We start from the raw sequence: 20981 nt of genomic DNA on the forward strand, positions 1-20981 counted from the left end.
TCAAAAAGTAATGACGCCCGTATCTGTGCCATCACTCCGGACAGCAAGTTCCCAGTGCATTACCCCTGTTGCCGCATGTACCGCCCGCATCGTCATTCAAGGATACATGTATACAGTCGAGTTCCTTGTCCTCTCATCCTGTTCATACGACGTCATCTTGGGGTGGGACTTCCTTTCCGATCATCAGGCCATCATTGATTGTTCTCGCACCGAAGTTGAATTTTCTCCACTTCCCGATACCCGTTTACATGACTGACGATTTTGGTGACTAACTGGCCATTGCAGAAGACATCACGACCCCTCCACACTCTTCTGCAATTGCAAATGCCTGCTCTACTTTTGCCACTGACACTACTGCCCTGTTTGTCCCATCAGACATTTTTGTTCGCCGACGATGTTCCTTTCCCTTCGCTGTCCTAACTGTCAGTGGTGGCTACACGCGACTGCTCGTTTCCAACGCTAAGGCCACGCCCCTCATCTTACGTCGCGGCGAGTGCCTTGGACGTCTTAAGCCTGCCGACTCAGTGACCATCTTTGACACACTTCTTGACAACACCTGTCCAGACGTGAACGCGTTGACTATAGCTTGCCTTGTTCGCAGCCTACGCAAGACGTCTTTCATAGCTCAGTAGATGCCCTCCTGAGCCCTACACATCGTTCGCAGCTTCTCAGCCTTCTACGAAAATACCAATCTACGTTTGACTGTCAACAAGCCCCACTAGGCCGCACATCGACTGCACGTCACGAGATCAACACCGGCACCCACGCAGCACTTTGCCAGAGGCCTTATCGTGTATCACCTACGGAGCACCGTGTTATTGAAAACCAAGTAAGCGAAATGCTTGAGCGTGGAGTGGTTCCACCCTCTAATAGTCCCTGGGTGTCACCTGTAGTTCTGGTTAAGAAAAAAGATGGCTCAATTCGTTTTTGCGTCGACTACCGCCATCTTAATAAGGTAACTCGCAAAGACGTCTACCCTATACCGCGCAGTGACGATGCTCTGGATTGTTTGCAAGGTGCAGAATATTTTTCTTCGCTCAATTTACGCTCAGGCTATTGGCAAGTGCCTATGAATCCTGCCGATAACCCAGATGACCCCAGATGGCCTATATGAATTCAACTTTATGCCGTTTGAGTTTTGCAACGCCCCTGCTATATTCGAATGAATGATGGACAATCTCCTTCATGGGCTAAAATGGAAGACGTGCCTATGTTACCTTGACGATGTTGTTGTCTTTTCTCCAGATTTTCCCACAGATCTGTCCCGTCTCGAACAAGTCCTGCAGTGCATCACCGAGGCAGGCCTCCAGCTCAACTTGAAGAAATGTCGCTTTGGAGCCAAGCAGCTTGCAATACTCGGACACGTCGTATCGAAAGATGGCATACTACCTGATGCTTCCAAACTTCGCGCCGTCGCCAAATTCCCGAAACCGATGTCCCTGAAAGAACTTCGGAGCTTTATCGGGCTCTGCTCCTACTTTCGTCGTTTTATCCGGAATTTCGCTTCTATCATTGTTCCCTTGACTCAGCTGCTTCGCGGTGACACACGACTTTCTACTTGGACCACAGCTTGCGACGATGCTTTTGAAACAATGTGGTGTTTGCTCACTTCGCCTCCCGTACTGCGCCCTTTCGACCCCACGGCCCTCACGGAAGTCCACACTGACGCCAGCGGCATAAGACTTGGTGCCATGCTTGCACAGCGAAAAAGTGGACATGATGAATATGTAGCTGCCTATGCAAGCCAAACACTAACGAAAGTGGAATCCAACTACTCCATCACCAAAAAGGAGTGCCTGGCTATCATCTGGGCCCTTGGAAAATTCCGACCCTACCTATACGGGCGCCCCTTCGACGTCGTTACAGATCACCATGCTCTATGTTGGTTATCGACTTTAAAAGATCCGTCTGGCCGCCTTGCGCAATGGGCTCTATGGTTACAAGACTTCAACATATGCGTCATTTACCGGTCTGGCCGTAAACACACTGACGCGGATGCCCTCTCTCGCTCACCCACACCAAGTGACATGACTTGCATTTCAGTCATCGAATCGGCGTTTTCGTCGCTTGTGCACGTCAACATGGCTTTGGAGCAATGCAAAGATCCCTGGATTGTGGCACTTATGGGTTACATTTCTGACACTTCAACAACACGCCCTTCACGCGCTATATGCCGCCAAGCTTCTCATTTTGAGTTGCGGGATGGTGTTCTCTATCGTTGAAATTACGCTTCCGATGGCCGCAAATGGTTATTAGTCGTCCCCTGCCATATGCGCACAGATGTACAGATGTATGCTCCACTCTCCATTCAGACCCGCAATGCGCCCATGCCGGCCTCTTCAAGACTTACGCCAGGCTTTGCTCCCGCTTTTATTGGCGTGGCATGTATACTTTTCTGCGAAAGTACATTCACTCGTGCACAGCGTGCCGACGACGCAAGCTTCCTGCCCCTCGTCCTTCTGATGCTTTGCAGCCCATTCCTTGTCCGTCCCAACCATTCGACCGCGTCGGCATCTATCTCTACGATCCTCTTCCCTGCACATCAGCTGGCAATCGGTTGATTATTGACGCTGTCGACCCCTTCACCCGCTATGCAGAAACTGCGGCATTGCCAACAGCGACAGCCTGCGCCATTGCATCCTTCCTCCTGCATCACTTCGTACTGCGTCATGGGGCACTGCAGGAACTTCTGAGTGACAGAGGGCGTGCGTTTCTTTCCGAAGTTCTTAACGCACTTCTGACCGCGTGCCACACCGTCCATCGCACCAATACAGCTTATCATCCACAAACGAACGGCATAACAGAACGATTCAATAGTACTTTGGGCAACATGCTATTCATGTACACTACATTGGATCATACCAACTGGGACCTTGTTTTGCCACATGTTACGTACGCCTATAACACCGCTTCACAGGCCACAACGGGATTTTCGCCATTCTTTCTCGTATATGGCCGTGAACCTACCTGTACGCTCGACACCATTCTCCCCTACCGGCATGACCCATCAGAGGGCACGCCTCTGTGTGAAGCCTCCAAGTATGTCGAGGAATGCCGTCAGCTGGCCCGTTCGTTAACGGCGGCAGACCAGAGTCTTCAGAGAATTCAGGGGTACGATCATTACGCTGGTTAAATTTCCCGCAAAAAGAAACATTTTCTTTTTTCATCCCGCGTTTGCTGCGGGATGACAATGGGTCAACAAGCAGGCAGCTGCCGCTGTCAGTGCGGGACACCAAAACAAAAATGGCAGCCGGCGGAGCAAGCCGAACGTGATTATTTTCCTTCTCGTGAGTATATTATGTGCATTGAAACAGTTTCTTCCGTATCAGTAATGAATAATATCGTTAATATCGGCAAGTTTGCAGCAATAACATAGCCATGTCCACTTTGAGGGGACAGAAACAGATGGGCGCACTTAGCTGCCAGCGACATAGAAACACATGGCCGGCCTGCTGCGGAAACTGCGGCATCTGTCTTCACTACTATCCTAATATGGCATGTTTGCGCTAACAATCCTAATAGCCACCATCATCACAATATATGCAGGCCAATGGCCCAACTGATGCCAACATGTGAGGTATGTGCAAAAACATGCATTTGCGCTGTAAACAAGGTCTCAAAACTGTGGCAAACATCCCTATTACATATAAAGCCCACATGAATTCTATTAGTAATTGAACCCTGCCTCTGCTTTAGCCTTGGACAGCTCTTTTCCATGACCCCTTGTCCTCACAGAGAATTCAGCATGATCCAAAGGAACCTTTCCATGCACCCTCTAAGCAGCCCAATGCCACGAATAAATTTGGAACTCTTGACATAGAGCAACAAATGGTTCATCACAGTCAGTAAAATACCTTGGTGGAGGGCTGGGTGCTTTCCTCCGGGACTTGCGGGGAGGACTTAGAGGAGTTGTATTAGGAGGAGGTGAGGGATTATACTGTTTTCGGCGGTCCAGCACAGGAGACCTTGCACCACTTGTGCCACCACTTGTGCCCCCACTTGTGCCCCCACTTGTGCCACCACTTGTGCCACCACTTGTGCCACCACCGGTTCCACCACTGGTTCCACCACTAGCACCACCGCCTCCCTGCTTACCCGGCACTTGGCTGCAGGCAAAAACAAAATACCTATAATACTCCATGTTCAACAGTCGCCCTGTGAAAATCTGAATTTGTCCTTTCAAGCTAACCTGTTATAAAGCTCATATGAATGCCTATACAGACTTCCTGATATGATTGCACTATGTATGTCTAAATATTTTAATCAGCACACTATACTCACTGACAACTTTCTGCGGCTATGAAGGTAAAGCTACGGAGGCAAAGCATGCACAAGTAAGAGCGCTTCTAAAAAGAGTCCCACGTTTTCATCCACGTTAGTTTAAGGTAGGGAAGAGGAAACAGAAACACCTTATTAACAACAGTTAAATAAGACAAAACACACCACTGAATGTACAAGTTTACTTATTTTGTGACTTTTCCTTTCCGCGTCTGGGCAAACATGAAACCGCCGTGCATGGAAGCTGCATTGATTCACCGTCTGTTCCAAGCAACGAAAAGCACTGTCAAACGTTTGCGGACTTTCCCTTTATGGCTTTCCCTTTATGGCCAAAGAAAGTTGTCTGCGAGTATAGCGCTTATTTCCTAAAATGGCCATGTCGCACCTCAAATTCTCAGCACTGGAAAAGAAGTTGCAGTAAACTAATAAAATCATGAGAAAGGATACCATTCCATGACCAAATAAACAGTAATTGAACAAGGGACATCTCAGGCTGGAGTCAATGATTTGACAAGGGACTAATTGCCACCTCACAATGCATTTGATCTTTCATCCCAGAAAGAACTATTCTAAAGCTACTAAATGCAAAGTCACAATGTACAAGCAGAAGTGTCACTTCATGCTCCTGACTTTTGCAGTGCTGCATAGAACTACAGTGAGAAGATGTGCGAGAGTGGAGTTGGACCAACCTTGGAGGGCCATACATGGGTGGTCCCCTTGATGGGGGCTGATTGCCACGTGGTCTTCCAGCCGGTGCAGCAGCAGCAGCAGCTGCAGTAGCAGGTGACCGGGATCTGGAACGGCTGCACCATGAAGAAAGGTAACTGTGCAATGAGACAAACTGTTCTTTCTTTGAATCTCAGCAAGCAATGGTAAATGTAGGAATTATCATTATGACGTCTCTGTTGGAGCGATGTTTATTTGGCATGAGTACTCGGCATCAAACCAGCAAAGCCACACACCCGACGATGATGATGATCACATGAACCTAAAGATGAGGATCGATCAACGTAGGATGATGATGATAATATACACATGAAGACATGCGTAATAAGCGCCCACACTAATTACCCTCCCCGCATGGAAGCGGCCATATTGGCCGCAGGTCAAGGCGTTGAAGAACGCCACGTGAAGGGTTTCATGCATAAGACGTGAACAACCTCGGTGCTGCGACAACAGCGGTCTGTTGCACCGACAACAGGAGTCACGCGATAATCGATGAGTGATGTCTGCTCGATGATAGTTATGCATGGCCCAATAAATCGCAGTGGTAACTTATCACACAAACGAGCAGTGCAAAGGGGCATCTATAGGAGTAGCTCGTCACCAGGTCGGAAGGACACAACGCGATGGAATGTGTCGTAAATGATCTTTCGGTATTGTTGCCTGGCCGTTGTGTTTACGCAAGCCCACTGGCGACACTGAGTGAGTCGTGAAACAAATTCTTCGCTAGACGATGTAGATGGGTTGACAGGAGAATCAAGAAAGAAATCTGGAGAAAAGAAGTAGGCGACTGTCCATAAACTAGGTAAAATGGCGAGTAGCCGGTGATGTGCAGAACGGCCGTGTTGTAGGCGAAAGTGATGAATGGTAGAAGCTTGTCCCAATTTTTGTGACCAGGTTGAATATATAAGGCGATCATATCGCTCTGTCAAGCCGTTAGTCTGTGAATGGTAGCTCGAAGCTGTTTTATGGCTGGTACCAGAGGCACGCAGAACTTTGTTTAAAAGTTGCCGGAGAAAGGCCTTTCCATGGTCGCTCAGCAGTACCTGAGGAGCACCATGGCGGAGAATGGTAGCTTGAAAGACGAAGTCGGCAACTTCCGAAGCCGAGCCAGTGATCACCGACATCTCAGCATAGCGCATTAGGTAGTCAATGACGATCACTATCCAGCGATTGCAAGCGGGAGTAACAGGGAGGGGCCCATAAAGGTTGATACCAACACCCTAAATGGTGTGGTGGGATACAGAATAGGCAGAAATTAACCGGCAGGAGCAGAGGTTGGGAGTATGCGACGCTGACACTGAGAACAAGAACCAATGTACCTCGCTATACTAGCAGAAAGGCCAGGCCAATAGTAACGGCGTCGAATGCGATCGTAGGTTTTATAGAAACCGAGATGGCCAATCATCATGTCATCGTGGAACGCTTCAAGGACATGGGCTCGAAGAGAGCGTGGTAGAACGGGCTCCCAGCATTGACCGTCAGGGTGGTAAATGCGCTGATACAGCACGCGTTAGGTGGGTGAGACGTGTCAGAGAGGTGGTTTATCATGCATCGACAATATGGGTCAGCCCATTGGCGAGATGCAAAAGTCAGATCTTCGTCTGAGAAAGGCGGTCTATTGAGGCTAGGGAGAAAACCGGCGTAAAAGTGACATCTGAAGAGCTGCTTTGCGATGCAGCTGCCGAGGTGTCGAGTGGGTGCGCAGGAAACAGACAACGAGAAAGAGTATGAGCGTCTTGGTGTTTTTTGCCAGACTTGAATAATGTCAAAGTCATACGCTTGCAGGCAGAGAATCTAGTGACCCAGGCATCCAGTCAAGTGCTTGAGCGTGGAGGGCCAGCATAAGGTGTGGTGGTCCGGGACAATTGTAATATGATGCCCGTGCAGATAGGGTCGAAACTTGTGCATGGGCCAAACAGCCAGGCACTCCTGCTCAGTGATCATATAGTTTTGTCGGCATCGGTGAGTACGTGGCTGGTGTACGCAAAGACTCTCTCTCACGCAGAGCTGTCGCATTGTAGAAGAATGGCACCGATGCGGCAACCACTGGCGTCTGTATGCAAGAGAGTTGGTGCAGTCTCATCAAAACGGCAAAGAACAGGGTCAGACGTGAGAGTGTCCAACATGTTAAAGGCTGCTTCACCTTCTTGAGACCAGAGGAAGGGTACACCGGAAGCAAGTAGCTTGTGTAGTGGCGCAGCGATGGAGGAAAAGTTCCGTTTAAAGTGACGGAAATAAGAAGCGAGACCAAGGAAGTGTCAAAGTCTTTAGGCATTTCTGGGCGAGGGAAGCGAGGGACCGCAGCAATCTTGTCAGGGTCAGAACGTATGCCATCCTTGCTCATGACATGCCCTAGGACCTTAAGAGATCTGCTGGCAAAACGGAATTTCTTCGTGTTGAGCTGAAGACCAGCGCCACCAAGGCATGTTAGAACTTCATCCAAGCATTGCAGGTGTTGAGGAAATGTTGATGAAAATACGACAATATCATCCACGTAAGAGAGGCAAGTTTTCCATTTCAGGCCACACAGCACGGTGTCAATCACGCGCTCAAAAGTTGCAGGTGCATTGCATAGCCCGAAGTGCATGATGTTAAATTCGTGAAGCCCATCGGGGGTAGCAAACGCTGTTTTTACAGTGAAGCTGTATACCTCTACCATCCAAAAAAAATTTCGTGTCTTTGTAAGCAAAAAACTCCCCATACGCGGGCCGATCCTGGAGATAGCGAAATGCTGGGCCAACCTGCGGCGGAGGTGAAGCAGGTGTTAAGCACTCCCCATACGTGGGCCGATCCTGAAGAAAGTGCAATGCCGGGCCGACCCGTGGCAGAGGTGAAGCAGGTGTTAAGCACTCCCCATACGTAGGCCGACCCCGAAGATAGTGCAATGCCGGGCTGACCCATGGCGGAGGTGAAGCAGGCGTTAAGCATTCTCCATACGAGGGTCGATCCCAAAGAGAGGGCAATTCCAGGCTGACCCGTGGCAGAGGTGAAGCAGGCGTTAAGCATTCCCCATACGTGGACCGATCCCGAAGATAGTGCAATGCCGGGCCAACCCGTGGCGGAGGTGAAGCAGGTGTTAAGCACTCCCCATACGTGGGCCGATCCTAAAGATAGTGCAATGCTGGGCCGACCCGTGGCAGAGGTGAAGCAGGCGTTCCCCATACATGGGCCGATCGCAAAGATAATGCAATGCCGGGCCAACCCGTGGCGGAGGCGCAGTTCGTCGTTAAGGGGCCCACATACGCAGCTTCGCTGGTCATCCTTCTTCACAGAGTGGAAGGGCACAGAGTTTTTTTTCTTTATCGTCTTCGTGCATTGGAATTTGCCAACAGCCAGAATGCAGATCGAGGTTTGAAAAGTATTCTGCGCCTTGTAGCAAATCAAGGGCGTCATCAATGCGTGGCATGGGATATAGGTCCTTTCGAGTGATCTTATTGAGGGCCTGGTAATAGACGCAAAATCGCACAGAACCGTCTTTTTTTTTTTTCCTACCAAAACAACAGGAGATGACCAAGGGCTAGCTGAAAGTTGGATGACCTTCTGTTGTAGCATGTCTGCAACATTTTCTTCTATGATTTTCTGCTCGACTAGAGACATGTGGTACAGCGTCAGAGCACTATAGATGCTTAGTCTGTGTGAATGCGATGAGCTACAAGTGTGGTTTGTGCTTTGCATGTTTGTTCAACAAAGCAAGCAACTGCTGCATCCGCAAAGGTGGCAATTCACAGCTGATGGCTGCAGTAAGGGCAGAGAGAGAAGTAGTAGCACAAGTAGAAGGGTCTTTGGAGGACATAGGTTTAAGGGGCACAATGCACATAGGCCCTGGGTCGGCCGTGCAAGCCACTGTGGTGCATTGTAAAAGGAGAATTTTCTCCGATGTTGCGTTCGTGGTGGTGACGAGCGCAGAGCCATTGCGAAATTGAACCACACCTGGTACAAAAGCGATGCCTTAATGAAGGCAACAGGAAGAGGGCAAGACCAAGACGTCACCATGGTCAATATTGTTGGACAGAATGGTAACAATTCACTGCTGACTGGAAGCTCCGCAGTGGTAGAATGCAAGTTTCTTCCTCAAGCAAGTAGTTGGTGTTCGTAAGATGCACAATGCGTTGCCCACAACAAATGGCTGCGGAAGCAGAAGAAAGAAAATCCCACCCTCCCTAATATAAGTTGATGAGCGCATGGGGACAACACAGCTAACTGAATATGGCGCAGGATATCATCGATTAGGACCACGTATGACACCTCTGTTGGAGCGACGTTTAGTTGGCCCGAGTACTCGGCATCGAACCAGCAAAGGCACACACCCGATGATGATAATTACACGGAACTGAAGATGAGAATCGATCGACATAGGATGATGATAACATACAGATGAATCATCATCATCATCAGCCTGGTTACGCCCACTGCAGGGCAAAGGCCTCTCCAATACTTCTCCAACTACCCCGGTCATGTACTAATTGTGGCCATGTTGTTCCTGCAAACTTCTTAATCTCATCCGCCCACCCAACTTTCTGCCGCCCCCTGCTACCTTCCCTTCCCTTGGAATCCAGTCCGTAACCCTTAATGACCATCGGTTATCTTCCCTCCTCATTACATGTCCTGCCCATGCCCATTTATTTTTCTTGATTTCAACTAAGACGTCATTAACTCGCATTTATTCCCTCATCCAATCTGCTCAGATGAATACTATGAACGTAATAAATGCCCACATCACTTAGATTAAGCAATGTGCTTCACACCACAGTTTCTTGGGAAAGCTTCACACAAACAACTCAAGTGCACTCCTGCCAGCTTAGTGCAGTGGTTGAAGGCCATATAATGATCGTGTTGCTGAAAGCTGCCAAAATGGCCCTTCCAATTCTGCACTTCTCTTGGAAATGCATGGGGGCCCTCCCCCTCTGTTATCCCATCAAGTGCTGAACAGACCGATTTCGGCAGCAAGATCATAATGCATGTGTAAGCACGCATGAGTGGTACTTTGTACCACGAGACCGCCACATTAGGTTTCAATGATGTGGAGGGTGTCTAGCAAGTCCTCTTTTCAGAACTTCCCTATCTTTCTAGGTTTTCCACGACTTCCACAGTAAAAATTTCGGAACCATTCTTTTTAATAATGTTTATTTTCTTCTTTTCTAAAGAAACATCAGAAGAAACAAGCGATTTTTCAGAATATTTTTTTTTCACAGTGTGTGTGTCTGTGTGTAATACACATACCAAGAGGCAATTAAGAATAAATGAAATTTTTGGGAAAGTTTGTAGCTTACGTCAGTAGCAGGAAAAGCTCTAAGCAAAAGCCTTTTCTTCAGCTTTGCACTTCAGTGTGATATCCCAAAAAGCAACAGCCATGGCAACTCCGAGTCAAGTACCGTATTTGCACGATTCTACTGCGCCCCTGATTGTAATGAGCAGTTATATTAACACCTAAATATCTTTAAAAAAAAATAAGTTGGAGCAGATTCCACTGCACACATCAAGTAAAGAAACCAGAGTCGACATGTACCGCGTTGAAACAATTTTATGGAGCGTACAAAAGCACACAGACATGCACACAGCTGAATTGTAGTGGCTAGTCACTATCAGAGTCCGACGGCCCCTCCTTTTTGCTGTCTACCAACCAGAAAGTCATCTTCAGTTCCGTCTAATGCATTAGAAATGCAACATGTACATCAAAGTGGAAAATGGCGAGCGGAAACCAAGGCATAAAGAAACAATGTCCGTGCCATGGGAGGGTGGCTAGTTGTCTTGCATTGAGCTTTATTTTTTAGTCAGAATCGGTCTCGTTTTTGATTTTGAGGAATTAGTCACAATTGTAACGTATATGCAAATTTGTGTGCACTTTTCATTTAAAAAAAAAAAAGATGTGCTTTAGAAATGTGCAAAGATGGTATATGACGTAGTAGTTCTGCGGAAACCCGCAAGGTGGAGAGAAATAATGAATAAAGGGAAAATCAGACATCCACCCGTTCGTAGCAATTGCTACAAAGGAAACCCATACAGGTTCCTCGAAGGAAAAGCCTCAGAGTTGAAGAAAAATTCGTCCTGGTCCGGGACTCGAACCCGGGACCACCGCCGTTTTGGGGCAGCTGCTCTACCATCTGAGCTAACCAGGCGGCTAGCAGATGGCAGGGCGAAGTCGAATTTGTCGACAACACGAAGCAACACAAGCAAATTGGCATCCATCAAAATTGTAGCACGAAGCTACAAAGGAAACTCATACAGGTTTCTCAAAAAGAAAGCCTCGTCGGTGAAGAAAAATTTGTCCTAATCCGGGACTCAAACAAGGGACGGTCATTCTACCATCTGAGCTAACCAGGAGGTAGGGGTTTTTGTATGGGTTTCCTTTGTAGCTTCGTGCTACAATTCGGGTGGATGCCAATTTTTCCCTTTCATGTGCTTTGCTCCACCTCAGAACTGATTTGCCATACTCGGTGTCCCAGTGTCTCAAGTTGTCGATTAATTTGCCCTCACTTTGCAATCGGCTAGCTTCCTGGTTACTTGAGATGGTAGAGTGACCGCCCCAGAAAGGCACTGGTCTCGGGTTCGAGTTCAGGACCAGGACGAATGTTTCTTCAACTGCGAGGCTTTCTTTTCTGAGAAACCTGCATGGATTTCCTTGGTAGCTTCGTGCTAAATTCGGGTGGATGCAAATTTTTACCTTTCCTGTACTTTCCTCCACCTTGTGGGCTAACGCATAATTGATTTGTTATATTCAGAGTCACAGTGTTTTGAGTTGTCGATTATTTCACCCTCGCTTTGTGGTCGGCTGGCCTCCTCGTTAGCTCAGATGGTAGAGTGACCGTCCCAGAAAGGCGCTGGTCCCGGGTTCGAGTCACGGGCCAGGACGGATTTTCCTTCAACTGTGAGGCTTTTTTTCTGAGAAACCAGTATTGGTTTCCTATGTAGTTTTGTGCTACAATTCGGGTGGATGCCAATTTTTTCCCTTTCATTTATTTTCTTCCACCTTGCAGGATTCCACAGAATTGATTTGCTATGTACACAATTGTCTACATTCTACAAATGCTTGAATTCTGATGGATTCATCAAAGATTACAAAATTTTGATAATTTTAGCAGAATCTTGTGCTCATGCTCCAGCAACATGCATGTTTCTGGCACCATCTGACAAAAAAAAAACAAACAAGATATGCAGATCAAAGCAAACAACATGGCCGCGCCTGTGGCAGAGTCAGCACGTAAGCACAAGTCGAACGTTTATTTTCTGCTTTTCCTGGCTTGATTTTGAAGTCTGTGAATGTGTGGGATGTGTAAAGTTGGTAAAACTGCACGCAAAATGAAGTATTTTGCCTAACACTGAAGAGTAACTTGTCTGCAGTGTAATTAGTGTATGGCCACAAACGTGTACAAAGCGTGGTAATGGTGGTAATGCGAGTGCTGCCGGGCTTGCAGTATAACCAACAGAGTATTTCTTTATTTTTTTCAGACTTCTTGGTTCTCCCCTGTGAAAAGTTCTACAACAAGCCTCACATGTCACAACCGAACCAGCTGACAGGCTTCCAGAGAAAACAGTTTCCAGCAATGTATCAGATGACGTTGAAACCGATGATGAAGTGAGGTTTGCCATGAGGGATCGTATTCCTAGCCCAGTGCCAACAAAGATGAAGAAAACTAGTCGGAGATTAAATTACTGGAAGCAATTCCTTGCTCAAAAAATGGTCAAAGGAACTTTCAGTGGAAAAGGAAACATTATGTTCCTTCATCTGATACCGAATTCTGCGGCCTCGCTGACAGCCTACCTGAGCCAGACAAATGGTGTACCCCACACACCTACTTTTTGAAGTACGTGCCAGACTATTTTTAAGTGCATTACCGAGCAAACCAACCTTTAGAGCATTCAAACAACCCTGAACAATGTCAGCACTACAGCCGAACAAATAAAGCTCTTTGGCATGCACATCCTCATGGGTGTCATTTCTCTTCCTCACATTTGGCTGTACTGGGACCATATAATGAGAGTTCCACTTATCAGTGAAACAATGACAAAGAAGAGGTTTTGAAAACTTCGGAATAATCTGCATGTCGTAGCTGAAGAGTCTAACAAAGAGTGCAGTGATCACTTTTAGAAGGTGTGCCCTTTCTTGAGCAAGTTTGAAGCCGCTGTTTAGCATTAGCTCTTGAAGAGCACGTGTCCATAGATAAGCAGATGGTCCCTTTTAAAGGCAACGCCGTGGGGAATCAAGGTGTTTGCTTTATGTGGCAGTAGTGGTGTGCTTTATGATTTTGATTTGAAGATGAAAAATGCCTAAGGGCTCTGTTGTGGAATTGTGGTTCACCTATCAAAGAGAATTCCATCTGAATATAATCATCAGCTCTATTTTGATAATTACTTTACCTTCGCACCTCTGCTATGTCACCTCTGAAACGAAAAGATTTTGGCTTCGGGGACAGTGAGATGCAATTGATTTGGAAAATGTCCCCTCAAACCAGCAATATCAATAAAGCAGAAAGACAGTGGATATTCAACTAACTGCGTCACTAATGACAATGTTATTGTATAGTGGAAAGACAACACAGTATGCATTGCTTCCAACTTTGCGGGGATTGGTAATGAAAACGAAGTGAAACGGTGGGACAAATCTAAGCGTCAGCCGATTCTCGTGAAACAATCAGAAGTCGTCGTGAAATGCAATCGAAACATTGGTGCTGTCGACAAAATGGACTTTCTTCTAAGCCTCTACAGGATTAAAATAAAGTCAAAGAAGTGGACTTTGAGAGCAATCTTCAATTTTGTGGACTTGGCCGGGTGCAATGCATGGCTGGACTATCTCGAGGTTCACCAAAAAGAGCAAAGGAAATGACTGCCAGACCTGATGCACTGCCGACTGGATTGCAGAAGAGCTCGTTACATCTGTGCCAAGCGCAAGAAAGCGTGGAAGACTATCACGTGAAGTTCAAGAGATAACATCTGTAATTCCTTAGGAAAAGGAGGCGTGCTTTAAAAGGCGCTGCGCTGATGCCCGCTATGATGCCGTTGAGCACAGGCCTGAAGCTCGAGAGCAAGCTGAATCGTCCAGGTTCAAGCTTCAGGGGTGGGACAGCCCAAAGTCATTTTGAGGAATTTTTAGGGCAAGTAATATTTCACTTTGAAGCTGACAAAATTAAATTTTGAAGCAGCTTGAAGCTTTTGCAGCAGACATAAATTTCATTTTGGAGCATTTTGAAGTAGGTACCGTATTTACTCGCATAATGATCGACTTTTTTGTCAGAAAAAATTGATGCAAATTCAGGGGTGCGATCATTACGCGGGTTAAATTTCCCACAAAAAAAAATTTTTTTTTTCGTCCCCCGTTTGCTGCGGGATGCGGGTGCGGGACACCAAAACAAAAATGGCGGCCAGCTGAGCAAGCCGAAACCGCCGAACCGATTTTTTTTTTCTTCTCGTGAGTACATTACATGCATTGAAACAGTTTTTTCCGTATCAGTAATGAATAACATCGTTAATATCGACAAGTTTGCGGCAATAACGTAGCCATGTCCACTTTGAGGGGGCAGAAACAGATGGGCGCGCTTAGCTGCCAGTGACATAGAAACACATGGCGGGCATGCTGCGGAAACTGCGGCATCTGTCTTCACTACTATCTTAATACCGCACGTTTGCGCTAAGGGTGGGTGAATATCTTAGCTGTGTTACAAGCATTGGCGTATGAATAAGGTACACTTTTAACGTATCAGTGTAAACGTGGCTGCTATCGTTGCCGCTTGCGATTTGTTGCTTGCCCACGAGTGCAGATGAGAAGAATCGAAAGGCGCCTTTTTTGTTGTTGACCACAACCATTATAAAGCCTACACATAATAAAGGAAAGTTTGGTTGTACCTCTTTTTGTAATGGAAGTGCGGAAAGTGATGAAAGTAATGAAATGAGGCATCTACTTAAGAGTGTTTGGTGCGTGCAGACCGCCTGGTTCGTCTTGAATAGTCGTTCGCGTAGCATTCAACAGATGGTAAGAGCAATCATTATTAGCTAGACATGGCACACGACATATCGCTGCGGCAAGTTCGGGGTGCGATCATTACGCGGGAAATAAAAAAAAAAATCGAATTTTGACGACAAAATTCAGGGGTGCGATCATTACGCGAGTGCGATCATTATGCGAGTAAATGTAGTAAATTTTATTTTGAAGCAGTTTGGAGCATGCCAATCTGAATTTTGGTGGAATGATGAATACGGAATATGAAATATGGCAGCACACTTTGAAACTATGATGAAACACCAGAATAGTAAAACTTCGTTAATTCAGATTTCACGGGACTGAAAAAACTGTCCAAGTTAGCCGAATGTCGAATTATTGAGGGTATCAAGAAAACAATAAACAGATGCTCACTACGTCAACGTGCTTTTATTTACTGAACGAATCAGCAAATCATGTTTTTGTTTTGCACAAAAGCAGAGCGGAAGCTGCAATTCTCGTCATCTCGTGACTGATGAGTGGTCACAGTGGCGAAGGCCTCGCGACTTCCTTCCCAGTGCAGCCACAGAGTGCGTCCATCTGAGACACGCTGTTCACTATCGCGCACACACCCAGATTATTTTTTTCGCCAGGTAGCCACCTATCGCAATGTAGACAGTGCTCTTCAACCTCAACAGCTTTGTACTTGAGTCAAAATGATACTACTATTTGCCACAACCACTGTGGTTGAAATCGCGGCCACTGTCGGCGCAATCATAGACAGCGACCTTGCAGTTCTGAAGGTGCGCGGCTGACATACTGAGTCAAAATGAAACTGGCATTTGCTGCAATTACGAACGAAACCGCGCTTGCTATCAACGCGATCATGGATGGCGACGGCGCAGTTATGAAGGCATGCAGCCGGCACATGTACCGAGTCAAAACAAAACATTGACACTCACTTTAGCATATGCCAAAGAGGGTGAAGGCGAAAGCATGCGTGATCAAGAGACATTAAATTACTTGACATTCTCATTCGAATGCACTATTACTTCTTATTACTTGGTTTTTGCCCACCAAAGGTCGTGGGTTCGAGTGCCTTAATTGATGCTACCGTAATTAACTCTGCCTTAATTAATTTTGCCATAATTAACACCGAAGGTCGTGGGTTCGAGTGCCTGAATTGACTCTTACCTTGATTAACTGCCTTTTTTTGGCATGATGAAAACACTGATGGCACTACAATCAAAATATATATTTCTATGCCAATGTTCATGATGATAGCAGAAAATGTTCTCAAATTCCCCGGTGGAATTGACGTGGTAACATGATTTCTGGGTCATCATATGTCACCGCAGACCCAGACAGCTGCGATTAACTCTGGGCTGGTATAATGTAAAACTATTCCAATCTGTTTTATTGTGACAGCAATTATATGGACATTGCGTGTGAATTTCTGCTGTTGGCGTTGCCATTATGTTCCGCATAAAGTCCATGGGCGCTAGCATCGTCACCATGCACCGTATGCTGTATGTGCGAGCTAAAACGTGTGAGGATGAGCAGACGATGCCAGCTCAATCTTGCGCGTGCAAGGGAGGAAAGCGAGGAGGAAGCATGTTGTCTTCCATCGTGCACAAGGCCCCGTGGGGAGACGGTGTTCTACTCTGGCGGCTACTGGATATGGCATGGCTGCACAGGCCTGATCTTGAAAGCGATCTGTCATGGGGAGAGAGTGAGTGCTGATAGCTTTGTGTGTGCTGTTTTTTCACCGCTTAGTTCGCGTTGAAGCAAGAGATAGCACAAAGGTCAATTCGCTCGCTGCTGCTGCTGCTCCACTTCTTTACCCATTTTGATGGTGAGTTTTTGCAGTCATTGAGTGAGATGAGTTCATGTTTCTTTGTGCCTGCATGACACCACGCTTGTTAATTTAGTTAGTAAGTCAATGTTTACAAGCTTATACGGCTGATAAAGCTACTATCCTTACGTCGTACAGCTTCTACTAATTTGATATGGCAATCGATGCTTTGCCTCTCGGGTGAAACAGCGACTTTTTATTCCATATCCACAATTAGGTCAAAATGGCTCAGGCGTCACCCATAAGGGCATAAAAACAGATTGAAATAGTTTTGTTATACAGGCTTTGGGGACAGACAGACGCTTGCCCGCTGAATGCATTGCAGCGTGGGCTTCTCCAAGATCTAGTTTGCTTGCAGCACGCTTAACCTACTCTATGCCGTCTTGCGCCTCACCCATAGGGAGCGCCGCACCGCTTGGCCCACTCAACTGAATTCTAGTATGCTCTAAACAAATGCCCTGGCGATTCTGCCAGCGGCGACGACAGCTGAGAGTGCATGGCCGCACATGCGCCGGCCACTTGCCGGAAGCGCCGAAAAGTCCAGTATTATATGCGTGAAAACTATGAGAAAACTGTGCGGGAGGTACCACTGCGCGGTATGCGGCATGTAAACGGCTGGACTCTTTTTCGGAAAACGAATCCACTTGCTTTTCGCAGCCACTGCCGAAACACACACGCTGAAGCCGTTAGGGTGCAGCGCGATGCAATTTCCGTCAATTTTCTGTGTTTGGTGTAGTACCTTACATGAGTAAACATAGTAATTCAGTCTTGTGACGCCACAACACTCTCTGGCACGGCGCCCAAATTATGTTGATGTGGCTTCATGTGCAAACGTACAGGGTGCTTGGAGGCCATTGTGCTGATTGATTGATTGATTATAATGCACAAAAGCACCATCTATCAAACGAAATGTTGTGCATGGCACTAAAGAGGGGGAGAAGTTTTAGTCAGGCAGAGGTGCAACACCTAACATGCACTGCTGAGTCATTGAAATGAGAAAAGACGGCAAATTTTCAATTTACAAGTAGCCTCCATACTTCACAGCCACATGTAACATATGCAAAAGTATGTCCTACATAAGGGAGGGGCAGGTGACATGCAGCAACAATTTGTCAGTTTAATAAATCGGATAATTCAGACTATCCCTCTGGTTCCAGCAAGCCATATGTGTTATTTAATGGCATCAAACTCTCGTTAACGCAAACATACTATTATGCTTTGCACCAGTTAACCGTTTAATGACGCCACATAGACATACTTGAAAAAAAAAAAAAAAAAAAAGTTTCTACGGGACCTCAAACACTAGATACAAAAGCTATCCTTGGTCTTGATCTTACGAAGGCCTTTGATAATATCACACACAGGGCTATTTTAGAAAACTTACAAGGCCTAGGAGTGGGGCAACGAACCCACGCGAACGTTAAAAACTTTCTCTCTGACCGTATTGCGCAAATCACAATCGGTGAAGTGAAATCCAAAGAGATAAAACTCAGAAGCCGGGGCACACCACAAGGATCAGTCTTATTTCCCTTTCTTTTCAATGCAGCTATGATTGGCCTGCCAGCAGAACTAGAAAATATAGAAGGATTACAGCATAGCCTGTACGCCAGTGATATCACCCTTTGGGTAACAGGTGGAAGTGATGGGCAGATTGAGGAAATCCTCTAAACAGCCATACATACGGTTGAGAAATATGTCGTGGATAAAGGATTGAGATGCTCGCCGCAAAAATCAGAATTACTTCTATACTGACTGACACGCAGGGGCCGTAAGAGTTCTACGGATAAACCAAACATCATGCTTTTTGTAAATGGCAACCAAATATCTATTGTCGACAGCATTAGAGTCCTCGGACTCCACGTGTCAGCGAACGGTCACAATGGGGAAACAATCAGAATACTAGGAAACAGCGCACAACAAACAATGAGACTAATTAAGACGATAGCTAATCGCCATTATGGGATGAAAGAGAATCTGGTACAACTAGTCCAGGCTTTTGTCATCAGCCGCATAGTATATGTAACCCCTTTTCTAAATCTCCAAGTAGCAGAAAAGACAAAAATAGAAGGCATCATTAGACGATCATTCAAACAAGCCATAGGTTTGCCGATAAACACGTCGAATGACAGGCTCCTAGCCTTAGGTGTCCACAACACGCTCGAAGAACTCATAGAAGCCCATACGATAGCGCAATATGAAAGACTCTCACAAACACCTACTTAACAAACTTAGAGCAACATACGCATCACAGTATGGCACTAAAGTAGACATTCCCCACGACATAAGGAAGCAGCTTATTATCCCACCGCTACCCAAAAACATGCATACCGAACACCACAGGGAAAGGCAGGAGGAAAGGGCAAGGGCTATACAGAGGAGATTCCAACGCTCTCAGTACGTGGTGTACGTCGACGTGGCAGAGTACACGACTAATCAGAACATGTGTATCGTTGCAGTGAACTCGGAAGGTGAGCGTAAGGTCAGCGGATCTATTAAAACCAACAGAGCCGAGGTGGCTGAGGAATCGGCCATTACTCTCGCAATGGCTTCCACACTGGCCACGATAATAGTCAGTGATTCTAAAACCGCCATTTTAAATTACGCAAAGGGGCGCATTTCGCCGGAATCACAAGGTATCCTGGCAAACTTCCGCAGTGATCGGGTTGTCCATATCATCTGGGCGCCTGCGCACTCCTCCCTCCCCGGCAATGAGGCGGCCGACACCGTAGCTCGAGGACTCACAAGCCGAGCCACCGGGGCACCGCGGCTGGGGCTGACAGGGGACCGGATGGTTGGCTACAGGGAGATAACTAATCATTACAGATTGGGGAGGAGGCGTTTTCCTCCCGCACACCCATCACTTAATAAGCAGCAGGCGGTGGCATGGCGCCTCCTTCAAACAAATACATATCCAAATCCAGTGACTTATAATCATTATTACCCAGACCAATATTCAGCCAATTGTAAATTTTGTCAAGAAAGGGCGGACCTGGATCACATTATCTGGGCCTGCCCTCGGGCGCCCCGACAGGGCCCAGAAATTCAGGATCGGAAGCAGTGGGAGACCGTGTTGCTCAGCTCGGCCCCCGAAGACCAACTTTTGGCTGTACAGCAGGCCGAGGATGCCGCTAGAGCTCAAGGGCTTCTGGCCACCATCTAGGCGGGGTTGGCCCCCCCCCACCAATCTGCCGGCTATATAAATAAAAGTTATTTCTCTCTCTACGAGAGCAAATCAGAAAGTCTTTGCTGCTATTTCTTTTAGTCAAATTAAGGCTGTAAATGTGAAGTCAACATATCCATTCCCAGCGGTGGACCTTCCTTGGACCGGCCAGACCTTATTTACCAATAGCTCCACAGCACAGCACTGCAGTCAGCTTTAGAAGACGCCAGTTGTGCTTCACATGTCCACAGCGTACAAGCAACAAAGTGTGATTCGTTTTCCATGGAGCAAAGGACGAACACCCATCGAAATCCACAGGGAAATGCAGCCCATCTATGGGGAAAGGTGTCTTGCTTCGAGAAGTGTGAGGTGGTGGTGCTGAGAGTTTGCGAAAGGCCATGAAGGCTTGCATGACAATGAGCGTTCGGGGAGGCCGCGTGCGTCGCTGACTGACAACATGGCACAGGGCATCTGAAATTTAGCGCTGCAATGGGACAAACACGAACCGGTGTGGGGACTATGTGGAAAAATAGTGTAAGGTACGTAGAATAGTAAGTATATTTGTAATTACCTCTATGTACCTTATTTTGACTAATAAAATATAGGGGTAAAGTCTTTCTGATTTGCCCTCGTACATTAAGGTGCCAAACACATATAGAATAGGCATAATAAATGAAAAAAATATATATATTTTGCAAAACCTTTTTCAGCATTTCGGACAAACACCAAGTAGAAAACTGGAAGTGGGATCCACCCCGAGCCACCTATGGCTTTGTTTGAAATTTTTCCAGACAGCTATCGTCATATGTGAACCATAGGTGTACATTTCATTTGCTTTACATCATGTGTGGGGCGCACCACTACACCGGAGATCTTGCGCTGGTCTGTGTTCACTGACTGTGCTTTCAAAAGAAGCAAGCTGTATGCCAAACTTCCTCCCGATTGTCTGTTCCTGTTCTAAACCTACAAATGACAGTTGCTGCTCGTCATTCAGTATTGGATGAAGACATTTAGCCTTAAACTTTGAGCTCAATACCAAAACTCAAAAAAAA

At 46.7% G+C, this 20981-nt stretch overlaps 1 protein-coding gene, 1 non-coding gene and 1 pseudogene across 15 annotated transcripts in view; 1 reads left to right on the forward strand and 2 right to left on the reverse strand.

Annotated features, from left to right (window-relative positions):
* The window catches only part of LOC126547062 (uncharacterized), a 273332-nt gene that overhangs the window by 95061 nt on the left and 157290 nt on the right, over positions 1-20981 (reverse strand). For all 14 annotated transcript variants that reach the window (XM_050194897.1, XM_050194899.3, XM_055062716.1 and 11 more), the window contains 2 exons: positions 4968-5081; positions 3855-4106 (listed from right to left, as the gene is read on the reverse strand). In XM_050194897.1, the coding sequence (XP_050050854.1) occupies positions 3855-4106; positions 4968-5081 (366 nt within the window). The remainder of the gene's footprint in view (positions 1-3854; positions 4107-4967; positions 5082-20981) is intronic.
* Positions 5089-13387, forward strand: LOC140215459 (piggyBac transposable element-derived protein 3-like; annotated as a pseudogene).
* On the reverse strand, positions 11046-11120 carry TRNAF-AAA (transfer RNA phenylalanine (anticodon AAA)). The gene has a single exon. It is a non-coding gene; the product is annotated as a tRNA-Phe (tRNA).

Source organism: Dermacentor andersoni, chromosome 1 (assembly GCF_023375885.2).
Source record: "Dermacentor andersoni chromosome 1, qqDerAnde1_hic_scaffold, whole genome shotgun sequence".
Taxonomy (NCBI): Eukaryota; Metazoa; Arthropoda; class Arachnida; order Ixodida; family Ixodidae; genus Dermacentor; species Dermacentor andersoni.